Genomic DNA, 12303 nt, shown 5'->3' with positions numbered 1-12303 from the left:
TTCTTTGTTTTGTTTTGTATTGTCTCCATCCTTTTCTAATCAGAATGGAACAGTTCTGCTGGAGCTGCTGGCGCCATCTCTGTTGTAAATGCAAACTTGGAAGCTGAGATGGCCCGGCAGTGCTGGATTATATGGTAGTCGTTCAAACCATCAGGAACATTATATGATAATTTGCTTAGGTTAGCATCAAAGCTGAACATTCAAAATTAGAAGACTCCCCAGAATATGTCTTGGGGTCTTGGTTTGACAAAAACCTCCAAAGCCTAAATCTGAGGCTCTTAATCTTTCTTTTGTACTACAGCTCCCTTTGGTGATCTAGTGAAGCCTCAGAATAATATTTTGTATTAAAAAATGACAGGATTGCAAAGGATACCAATTATATTGAAATTTAGTTATCTAAATATTAAAAATGAAAATGTGGTACTGATAAATGCTTTTTATGAATATGTTAAGGATCTTATGGTAGGTCTGTTAACTTACAATTTATTTTTAAATTGAAGTATAGTTGATTTACAAATATATTAAGGATCTCATGATAGGTCTGTTAACTAACAATTTTTTTTAATTGAAGTATAGTTGATTTACAATGTTGTCTTGATAACTCCCAATTTTTAAGTAGCAATGAGTATAATTGATAGTTTGTGATATCTTCAACAACTATAATGTGACCAACTTGACTAATATTTCATGAAACTATGAATTTACAATATTTCGTACATTTCAGAAGAGGTTAGTGAACATGAAGATGTGAGTTTTCCCCAAGTTTACCAACCTCCTGAATTCTGTCCACAGATCTCGAGGGGGTCCCAAGGACCTCAGACAAGGACCCTTGGTCTAAATCTTACCCAAATAAAAGGGTTAAAGTTATATACACGTGTTCAAGATTAATTGCAGGCTTGGATGATGATTAAGGAGCAGCCTGGGTACATGGACCATCCATTTCTCTCTTTTCACAGAGGAACCGGCCAGGACCCAAACCCGGCACCCTTGGCCAGCAGATCTCCGAGCCTCTGTGGCACCATACCATGAGAAGTGAACTGTCCTGCATGATGAGGTTCTTACCAGGATCTTCTCCTTCTACCCTTTTCAGAGATTCCCTGCAGGGTGAGGTGTGTATCCTCCCCTTAGCTCTTGGGCACTGCTCCCCGGGAGGAGCCCCACATTCTATAATGTGCTTGTGCAGCTCCCAGGTCAAGAGGAAAGGCCCTAGAGAGACCCTGCTCATCCCTATGAGGAGGAAGGTAACTACCCAGAGCACGAGGATCTTCTTGGCTGTTAGGCAACTGGTCATGAGGGAGTGGGGCCAGGAGACCTCTGGAGCAAGAGACACCCTGCCAGTCACATGGTTGCTCTTCCCACCCACCCTCTGACTGGGAAGAGCTGAAATGCCCTAGGATTGCTAGGCAACGGGATAGAGTTCACTGATAATGGTACCCAGAAGATTGTTACATCCTTGGTAGTCTGTGGAATGTGGTGTGTGTGTGTGTGTGTGTGTGTGTGATGTGACTCATTACTTCCCCTGGAGGTGTGGAAGGGAGCAGAAAAAGTCAAATTTCTAAAACAGCTTAAAGGAGCTTTTGGAGGTTCCAGCCAGGCTGACTTGAAGGCTAGGGCTCACTGCAGTATGTTGAAGGCGCCCCCTCCCCTGGGGTATCTCTCTTCTTCCCGCACTAGGTCCTGTCACAATCTTCTCTCCATTCATAAGAGGGACTGGTAAACATATCCATTACAAAATCCCAGGTGATAAGACTTCCTGGCTGCTCCAGGCAGTGTGGAGAATGAGCACAGGCGGAGAAGCAAGCTCTCTGCCTCTGTCCCAGGTAGCTTCTCAGGAGCCATGTGACAGCCCTCTCTGGGCCTCAGCCTCCATTTCTGTAAAATGGACTAGTAAATCCATCAGAGTCACTTGGAGGATCAAACATGGAGGCCAAACTGAACCTAACTGTGAGAAAACCATCAGAAAATCCAAATTGAGGTATGTTCTACAAACAACTGATTTGAATGCTTCAAAATGTCAATGGCATGAAAGAACAAGGCGGGAGAGTGTTTTAGATGACAAGGGACAAAGAAATCATGACAACTAAATACAGTGCCTGATCCTTGATTTAATTTAAAAAAGAAAAAGTCAAAAGACTGTATACAGACAACTGAGAAAATTTGAATATGGACTTACACAGTACGGCTGTATTAGTGTATTGTGGCTTAGGTTTGATTATGGAATTGGCAGAATGTTCTTTTCCTCAGGAGATACATGCAGAGACATTTTGGGGGTGAAGCATTACAATGTCTGTAATATATCCTGAAATGGTTCAGCAAAACATACAGAGAGAGAAAACAAATGTGGCAAAATGTGAACTGATGAATCTAAGTCTATGGGTGTTAACTGTACTGTTTTTACAACTTTTACGAAGTTTTGAACATTTTCCAAGTAAGAGATAAGCAAAAGATGTAAAGACATCTCTTCACACAGGGCCTGGCACAAGGAAGTACTTAATGAACTATGATTTAACGTGGGGATGACTTCATCAACCAAAATAATGACCATAGTTAGTCAAATGACAGGCTCTGGCATCGGAATGGTGACAGGACTCGGGTGTGGGGCCTCCTCGTTCTTCCTGGCTCTCCAGAGGTGATGACAGTGTCTCACTTCCGGGAGGAGGACATCTGGGCCAGCCCTGCCCAGGTCATTAGCAGCATTCAGAGCCTGGCCTTGAGACTTCTTAGTCTCTAGTCCAGTGGGTCCTTGCACCCAGGCAGCTGGCGAAGCCCCTCCCCCACCAACCACTTCCAGGGGCCGACCTGCCACTTTGTCCAGCAGCTTCTGTGGAAGAGGTTCATTATAGCTTCTCACTGAGGGGCTGAGGGAGGCATGCCTGGGTTTCCAGGGGTCAGCTGACCCCCACTTTGGCTTAGCTCCTCTCCTCAGAAAGCCTTGCCCCATTTCCCGCCCCCTCAAACACCTAGGCAACCCTGCTGTTCTTGGGCTTGCCTCAGAGGCCTTCCTCCAGGAAGCCTGTAGCTCTCAGCAGCAGCACGCTCCAGGGCCAGCCTGATCTCCAGCTCCCATGGACATCTCTGCTCTAATGGCCCCTCTGGCCATAGTGACTATATTCTCGGGACTCTGCTGGGTGTTTGGTGGGGGTTTCAGGGGCAGCTCAACTCTCCAGGGCTGAGAATGGAGAAATGATCCAGCAGATGCTTGATGACTTCCTACCCCCTGGGCTGCTGTGAGATCAAATATCTGGCTCCCACCATGGAAAACAGTACGGAGATGCCTTAAAAAACTAAAAATAGACTTACCGTATGATCCAGAAATCCCATTCCTGAGCATGTATCTGGAGAAAACTCCTATTCAAAAAGATACATGCACCCTAATGTTCATAGCAGCACTATTTACAATAGCCAAGACATGGAAGCAACCTATATATATATATATATACATACATACACACACAGTGGAATACTACTCAGCCATAAAAAGAATGAAATAATGCCATTTGCAGCAACACGGATGGATTTAAGAGATTATCATACTAAGTGGAGTAGGTCAGACAGAGAAAGACAAATATCATATGATATCACTTACATGTGGAATCTAAAAAAAAATGACACAAATGAACTTATTTACAAAACAGAAACAGAATCACACACATAGAAAACAAACTTGTGGTTACAAAGGGAAAAGAGGGGGAGGGATAAATTGGGAGTTTGGGATTAGCAGATACAAACCACTATGTACAGAAGAGATAAAAAACAAGGTCCTACTGTATAGCACAGGGAACTATATGCAATAACTTGTAATAACCTATAGTGAAAAAGAAGGTAAAGAATATATATACATATGTAGAACTGAATCACTACACTGTTCAGAAACTAACACAACATTATAAATCAACCATACTTCAATAAAAAATAAATACATAAAAATAAAATGCACAGAATTAAGTCTTGGCAACCAGAAAAAAAAAAATCTGTAGTCACTGAGGTGGTGGCCCAGCAGGTCTGGGAGGACTTCTGGGCCAGTGCCAGGAGTAACACGACAGGCTCCACCTTCCTGAGCTCCCCAAGCCCCTCATGTCTTCCTGCCCGCAAACTCCACCCAATGGCTGAGCCTGGCACAGCTTTCCCACTGGAGGGCTGAGAGGCAGGAAACCTGGCCAACCTTGGTCCTCCTTGCCCTCTCACAACGGCACAACCAGGACTAATGCTGTGATTCTCTCTGCAGAGGGGTCCAGGACCAGGCAGAAGACGAAGAGCTCAGTAGGGGGATGCTACAGAACACCTGGTACTTCTGGGCATGCGTGTCCCTAGAAGCTCCCTTGAGGGGAACTTGGCTTCCCTCTCAGGCTTCCCCTGGCATTTAAGTCCAGCTGGGTGATCATGTTGGAAGGAAGCCTAGACTGTATCCCTTGGGGGGCTCTGGGACTCCAGCATCTCGACTCAATCTCTGGGTGAATCTGCTCTGAGTTAATAGGATGTGAGCCTACGAGAGACAGAAGCTAGGCACAGGTGATCATCAATATCCACCCAATTAACGGCAGTGATGCAGACCAAAGATAATCAAAACCTGTAGCGAGTTGGGTAAGCTTCAGAGAAAACATCCTGAAAATTACAGTATGGGCATGTGGGCATGAGATGGCACATGACCTCCAGTGGCCCAAATGAAGGGCAGGGGCAGTAGTCCTGCTGCTGTAAAGCCAAGGAATGGCCATGGGGAAGAGTTTAGGTCAGGATCCTCCAGACATCTAGAGGCTCTTGCTAGGCCAGCGGCTGCTTTCTGTTTGTTGAAAAGGTTGTTATGTCAACAGAACCTATGGGGACCAGTGCCCATAAGTCAGAGTGGCCAAGTTGGGTCTGTGTGGCAGCTGTGGGGGTGCCCTGCTCACATCTCCCTTTAAGAGAACCTGCTGTGAAAAGTGTCATTGGCTGAGAGCCCCCAGCCGCTGCATCTTTCAATCAGCCTCAATGTTCACGTCCCCCCATTTCTGCCCAGTGGAAGGCTCCTCCAAATAGGTGGTCTTTGCCGGGGAGTTCCCCATTGGCTTTGCTGAGACTTTCCTAGAGCAGCCCTGTAATCTGAGACTCTTCCCACCTGATCCTTCCTTCCCTCTCTCCTTTTACAAGTGTCAGGCTCTTCCTGCCTACTCCTGCTCCCTTCCCCCCTTTATCCTTCACAGCTGTTTTCTCCTATAAATCTCTTCACGTCTAATTCTGTCCTGGCATCTGCTTCTTAGAGGACCCAAACTGAAAGTCTCGTCTCTTCATGGTCTTGATCCAACACTCCTGGAAAGTTAATTCTCAGGGTAGCATATCTGGAGAATTTCATAATAGCTGGAGAGGTCTGTGGACAGAATTGCTTGTGGAGTGTTAGAAAGGGGGATGGAGAAAAATGAACACAGCACTTGTCAGCAAATGCAATGAGCTGGATAACTTACGATGCATGTTCACTTACGGAGGAGCAAACATTAGATGGTTTTGAGTTTTAATCCCAACTCTACCATCTCTTTGGGCAAATCGCTGAGGCTTAATTTCCTCATCTATAAAATGTGAATACTTTTACTTACCTTGCTGAGTTGTTGTAAAGAAGGAAAAGGTTGATGCATGTACTTGGCAGTGTGGCTGACACAGGTGCCCTCAATTCAGAGTAGCTACTGTGAACTATTTTCCTTTAGGCAGAGAAAGAATGCTTTTCTTCTTGTTTGAAGCCAGGCGGGGGCTGGTTCAATAAAAACAACCCACTGGATCCACCCTGGGAGGGGGCCCACAGTCTTGGTCCCCTTTTGGCCCCTGGGGAAGATGAGGGTTCTGTGTTCACCCAGGGGAAGGGTCAGCTGCTCCACTTGGACCTTTCACCTCCTGCAGAGGGTCTGTGTGGTGGGTGAGACTGTGGGTGGGTGGGTGAGGTGGGAAGGCGGAGGGGAGGGGTAAGGACCTTAGAATGTAAGGTGAGGTGGTTTCTGGGCAGTAGCTTCAGACAGGATGAAAGATGGACCAGATTTGGAGCCTGGAAGTGGAATTAGGGCCCCGCCCTGGATGGCCAGTTCCCTTAGGGCTCCTCCCCTTTCTTTTGTTCACCTCATTGCCTTCAGCTAGTGAGAGAATAACTGCCAGCCCCATCCCCCTGTGCCTGTGAGGACTTGGGACCTTGTCTTCACGGGCACCAGGCAGTGGTGTAGGGCTTGGCTCCGTGTGAGGATAAGAGCAGACTCAGTGAAAGAGGAATTCTGAGAAGACACAGCCCAGGTGTCTAGTCCTGAAAATGCCTCTGCCCCAGCCCTGGCCACCCAGCGCTTGCCACACACCCCTGCTCTGGCCAAGGGGCCCAGGGTAAGGCAGGGCTAGCTGAACCCCCACAACTCTCTGCCACCCCCATGGTAGCTTCTTTTAAGAAGTCCATTGTCCTGAAAGGAAGGGTACATGACAAATTAAGTTCCTCAGGGGCTGGATCGAGCAAGAAAAAAGACGATTGGTGGCAGTTCGTCTCAGCAGGCCCTCTCCCTCTTACCTCAAACCCTCCTCCCCGCCCCACAGGTGTCTGGTTCTGGCTGTCAGCATGCTCAACAGCCTGACACCCTTTTCTGCAGGGGAGAGAGTAGCCAATGAACTAACCACATCAAAGACTTGACTGTCTCCCATTCCTCCAGGGCAGGGCCTGGTAAATGTCAGCTGGGCTGAAATGGAGTCTCTGCAAATGAAGGAATGAAAGAATTGCGGAGGGACATGTGTGTTAGTGCTCCTAAATACACCCCCATCCACCCTTTATTTTCCTTAACCTTTCCCATCCCACTTCTCCCTGCCCCCACCTTCCAGTCTCTCTTTCTCTGTCCCTCTGCAACCCTACCCCCACAATTTGAGAGGCACACAGACCTTGTCAGGACTTGAGAGGCACATGGACTTCGGACAGGAGACTTACTCACTGTGCTTGTAGTACTGGATACCACCTGTGGTCCTGGGCTGCCGTGTGGTGTGAAGGGGATGAAACAAACACAGCAGTTGGGTTCCACATTGCAGGCCCTCAGGAGGGGGACTGAGGAGCTGCTGTGGGCCTGAAGCGGCAGTTCCCAGCCAAGGAGGAAGCTGGGGCAGGGAAGGGTGGGGGGCTCCTGAGGGGCTAGAAGCTCAGAAGATTGACTGGTTGGCAGAGGAAGTGAACCTATGGGTCAAGGGGCCCTGCCCAGAGGCAGCTCCTGTCTCGAGCGCTCGGCAAGCTGTATGCTGGCTTCTCCTTTGTCCCCACAGGTCTCTGAGGGATCAGGTGTTCAACTATCATTTCAGAGAATATCCATGGAGCCAGGTGCTGGGATAGGCCCCTTTCCTCATTGTCTTCATCAACCCTCACAGCAGTCTTCAGAAGATAGGCATTAGTATCCCACGATACAGTGGAGCACATGGAGGCTCAGAGAGGTGGTCAGGCAGCTGGTGGGGATTAGAGCTGGGGCTAGATGACTCCAAACACAGTGCTCTCTGTCCTGCAGCAAGATGTACGCCTGGATTCTGCCGGGCCATCTACATGCCTACTGCCAGCCCCTTGGGCCTGGTTCTGGAAATGTCGCATGAACAGAACAGACGTGGTCTCAACTTCACACAATTTGCGTTCTCAGTGGGAGAGACTGATAAGTATCTGGGCATTTACACCAGAGCACGGTCAGCGCTGAGGTGAAATCCCCAGGGCTAAGAGGACACTGAAGAGGGTTATCTGACTCATACAGGGGATCAGGAAGGCCTCCTGGTGACTCATGGCAGACAAACAGGAGTGCCTACGGAAGCCCCCACCCCCAAATTTGAGGAATGTGATTAGTTTGTTTACTCCTCCAAAGTCAGGCCAATAGCAAGGCTAGGTATGAGTGGCATCTACAAGGGGGCCCCTCCCTCCTTCCCTCCCTCCCTTGGGCACCACCTCTCAGCACAGCCTGAGGTCTCTGAGGTACAGCAGCTCCCACTGGGGATGTGGGAAAGAGGACTAACAGGGAAGAGCTAGCTCTAACCTTGCATCTCCTCCTATCCCCTGTTGGGCCTGGAATCTCTGGAGAGCAGTCGGGGCAGGGATCACACTGGGGCCTGTCCTCTACTACCCTGACTGCATTCCACCCACACTGCTCACAACTTCCTCTGGATCTAAGTCAGCAAAAGCCTCACTCAGTCTCCGTGTCTTCCTTAGAATTCTCAATGCCAGGAATAACCTCCCCTTGCTCACACAATGATCCCTCTTTTCATCTGGAGCCTCCTCAGTCAAGAAGTATTCCTGCCTAAGAGGAGGAGTATCTCTTACCTACCTACCTCCTCCTTCAGGGAATCATTGTGTAGATGTGCTCTAGACCTGGGGCCATTCCTAACAGGGCTTGCCCTTTGGTGGCATCCCAGAAGCTGAGTCTGTGATCTGGTATGGCCTCTGGGAAGCCCCCAAAGGCTCCATGGTAAGGTAATGGCCCACTGCACTGGCCCTCCCAAGTTACAATTTGTCTTACTGTCTCTACCTGCAAGCTCCCTCTCCTGACGTGGGGATAGAGACATCGGGGAGACTGGGTGGACACAGAGAAGCTCAGAGGGAGAATCAGAGATGCTGACTTTGTATACAAAATGGCTTTATTAAAAATTCAGCTATTAGGGAAACAAAACCTTCTCAAAGGTTCTATCAAAAAGTACACATTTTAAATAAATGCATCAGAAAAGTGGCAGCCAGACACACCAGGCAGTCACAACCCTGGGAGATCAGGGCATTGGATAATGTGCCCAGAGTCCCAAGAAGAGGCTGGGTACAGGGGTCTTTGAATGCTGCAGGGTCAGGACCTGGAGCTACCAGGCCAGGGCCCTTTCAGTCTTCCTTTCCTTGGGAAAATGGAAAAACCTGGTAAATGTAGGAAATTCAAAGTCTGAAGCAGAAAGATACAAAAGTCATTTGTAAGGCACGACCGCTGACTCCAGCCTTGAGGCACATAGAGTGGATGAATGGCGATCAGACCCAAAGGGCCCCCAGCTCTGGTTGTGATCCGGCTTGGTGCCGCCGTGGGTTTGGCCACAGGTTAAATTAAGGTGGACCAAGTGGACTGCACAGTCCCTGCAGGCAGGGCCCTGGATGGAGCCAGTCTTTAGAACAGATGTGCTGCTTCACTGGCAAACTGGTATCTGGCCCTGCCAGATCAAGAAGGATCACACTGGCCCTCCAAGAAATCCTCCTATAGAGAGTACCAGGCCACCTGTCCAACCCTGTCCTTTTAGCCACTATGAGCATCCATCCTGGACAAGGAACTTTCAAGGGCAGTCCTTTCCATCTAGGCATCTGGAAAAGCCCCAGAGCCAGGGTTTCTCTGTATGGCAGGCAGAAACACAGAAGCTGGCATTGTCAAAACCAGTCCCCAACAGCTTCTGGCCTATACCTGTGGTTACTGGTGGCAGGCCTCCCTAGTGACATTAGGCAGCGGGTAGGCAAAGAGAGAGAAGTCCAGGATATACTTGGGCAGCACATCCTGCAGTAGGGCCCGTGGGGCACTGCACAGGTGGTAGTGCAGGCTTTCCGGGCTGGCAGGTCGGTACCAGGCCTGGCGAGATGGGAATCGAACATGGGGTGGTGCCCGCACCCACTCCAGCACCTGGTTGGCATCTGCCTCCAGCCTCTCATAGGAGCCCACAAAGTCGTAGCGCACAGCACAAGGTTGGCACAGGTGGTACACGGGCATCCAATGTTCGTTCATGCGCTCAGGGTCCTCGTCCACCAAGTATCTCAGGAACTCGGGGAAGGTGACATCGTCCCCTGCAGGGCTGGGCCCCGCTCCAGCCCTGTACCGCCTCACTATTTCAGCCCCATAGCGCTGCTGGTACTCTCGGATCTCACCAAACTTGTTGCGGTAAGCCGAGAGAAGGCGTTCTAAGGGGTCCCGCACAAACAGGAACTTGAAGTAGTGCTGCAGGCGGTAGCGAATCTCCTCAGGCCGCAGGTCTGAAAGGAACACCAGGTCGCTGCGATGGTCCATCTTGAGACGGACGTCCACGTTGTCCAGGACGCCCGCCAGCACCTTCAGCACCCGCTTCCAGTTGGAGCAGGCTACCTTGGGGACGTAGCAGTAGAGGAAGCGGTAGCGGTCACTCACAAGGATGTGGCGCAGGAGGGTGCGCCGCTGCCCCACCGGCAAGTCCCAGGGGTCCCGGGGCATGCCCGGTTGTCCGCACACTGCCCGCAAGGTCCGGTTCCGGACGTCCTGCCTCACCTGCAAATCCGAGTCTCCGGCATCCAGGGACAGCCCCCCAGGCCTAGGGGCCGTCCCGCGCCAGACGACGCCCTCACGGTTGGGAGGGTGAAGGGGAAGGGGCTTCATCTCGGCCAGGATGCCCCGCTCGATCATGAGCAGCAGTCCGCTGGAGGCCACGATTACCGCGAACATCAGCATGGACGGCAGCAGCAGGGGCGGCCCCCCAAGCCCGGCCCGGGCCCTGCCCAGGGGAGCCCGCCTCAGCGCCCGACCCAGGGACTCGGCGCCATTTGGGGCCGCCAACGGGGTCAGCGGGCGGGGGAACATGGTGCTCCCGAGGCGGGGGCCTGCGCGGGCCCGGCCGATCCGAGGGCTTGCCCGGGAGGCGGGCTCGGGCTGGGGGCGGGCCCGAGAGTTTGGGCCCGCGGAGCCGGGAGGGGGTCGGGGCGCTGGCTGGAAACCTCCGCGCGTGCGGGGGTGGCCGACTCCTGGGCTGCGGCGCCGGAGCGGGTGGCGGGCAGCAGGCTGGCGCGGCGAGGGACCTGGGCCGGATATCCCGCCCGGCCGCTCTCCGCCCCCGGCCCCGCTGTGACACAGGCGCGGGGGCGGGCTCCGGCTGGGGGCGGGGAGAGGGGCGGGCGCCCCTGCAGGGAGCGGGCTGGACCCTCACCCTGGAGGGGGCGCCTGAACCAGGGCCGCCCCTGTCCTCCGTGCTTCGCGCACAAAAGCTGCCGAGGCCCCGAAGGCAGAAAAGACCCAGGCCGCGGTTTCCTCAGTCTCGCCGCGCGTGCCCTCAGGGAACTGGGCGGAGAGGACCCTCACCCAACACAGTGCCACACACTGGCCCAGCTGAGCCCTTAATCCAGCGGCGGGTCTGGAGGCAGGGGGCCTCCGTAGTGCTCTGCGCCAGTCCTAAACTTCTGGAAGTGTATCTTGTGGAAAGCAGAGTCGCCAGTGTGCTCCCCCTACCCACCCTGTCCTCAAAACTCCAATAAATAGGAGTAAGACTGTCGGGCACTGACCAGAGCCCGCTCATCTCCATGGAGACTCTTAGATTTAACAGTACCTGGCCGTTAGTGTGTATCCACTGGGTAATACTGAAATGTCTGGCAATGGAATCTTCTCCCCTCGCCTGTCTCCCTTCCGGACTGAAGAGGTGGGATAATTGAGACACTCTGGTGAGGGGTCAATGATAAGTTGATGCCTCGTGACCACTGGTGTGGTCAGCATGCATTTTGAAGGGTGAGGAGCTGGGGGCACAGAGCAGCAGCCTCTTTGCCTGGAGCCAATTAATGGCAGCAGGCCAGCCACGTGGAACTAGAGGCGTAGGTGGGGAATGCCTTGGACGTCAGTGACAGCCTTTACTGCTCTTAACTGGGCACCTAGCTGAGTATCCAGACTTCACCCTGTCACGTGTGGGGAGCCAGTGAGGCTCTAAAACAGCCAGCAGTGATGTGATCAGAGTCCGTATTTATAGAGGCAGGTGTCCACTCAGTGTTTTGTATTATCTCCTTTAGTTGTCACAGCCACCCTAGGTACTATGGGCATTCCCACTGCACAGCTGAAGGCTCAGGGAAGCTGATATCCTATGGGTCGGTCTGATTCTAAAACCTAAGTTCCTAATCATGATGCTTCAGATTAATGGGGCGCAAACGGGGAGGGAGGAAGCAGCTGACCCCAGCACACACTGCACTGAGGGAGTGATGGAACAGAAGATGCCAGAGGCTTTGAGTTTAGTGAAAGACTGGAGCTTCCACTGACAAGAGGAATTCAGATGATGAGGGGCCTGAGGGATGAGATGATGCTAGAGGATTCATGGCTGGCCCCCCCAGTCCTAGCAATGTAAGCACAGTGGATGATGGAGGGGAAAGAATGGGACGCCTAGGGGCCTGCCAGCTCCTCAGAGTAGGCTCCCACCTCCCACTATCCAAGTGCCAGGGCGCATCGCAGGATGGACCATTCACTGGTTTGGAACCCTAATGGGTTCAGCTCTCATCGAACTGCTCCTTGCTTCCAATAGCACTGAAGGTAGATTTCTGGTGGTAGGATTATTTCTACTGGAATCTTTTTTTCCCCTATTAAACAGTAAGTACATCTTTTATACTATGAAAGGAAAAAA

At 51.5% G+C, this 12303-nt stretch overlaps 1 protein-coding gene across 1 annotated transcript; it reads right to left on the bottom strand.

Annotated features, from left to right (window-relative positions):
• Positions 1–8565: 8565 nt before the first annotated feature.
• CHST14 (carbohydrate sulfotransferase 14) lies at positions 8566–10769 on the bottom strand. Its single transcript, XM_010965142.3, has one exon. The coding sequence runs from the start codon at positions 10509–10511 to the stop codon at positions 9381–9383; it is 1131 nt and encodes a 376-aa protein (XP_010963444.2). The 5' UTR covers positions 10512–10769; the 3' UTR covers positions 8566–9380.
• Positions 10770–12303: the final 1534 nt, after the last annotated feature.

This window comes from Camelus bactrianus, chromosome 6, assembly GCF_048773025.1.
Source record: "Camelus bactrianus isolate YW-2024 breed Bactrian camel chromosome 6, ASM4877302v1, whole genome shotgun sequence".
Classification (NCBI taxonomy): domain Eukaryota; kingdom Metazoa; phylum Chordata; class Mammalia; order Artiodactyla; family Camelidae; genus Camelus; species Camelus bactrianus.
This window is presented reverse-complemented; position numbering and strand designations above follow the sequence as displayed.

Bases quoted from the DNA above. Each gene is read 5' to 3' on its own strand.
- CHST14 (XM_010965142.3), bottom strand. From the start codon at position 10,511: ATGTTCCCCCGCCCGCTGACCCCGTTGGCGGCCCCAAATGGCGCCGAG.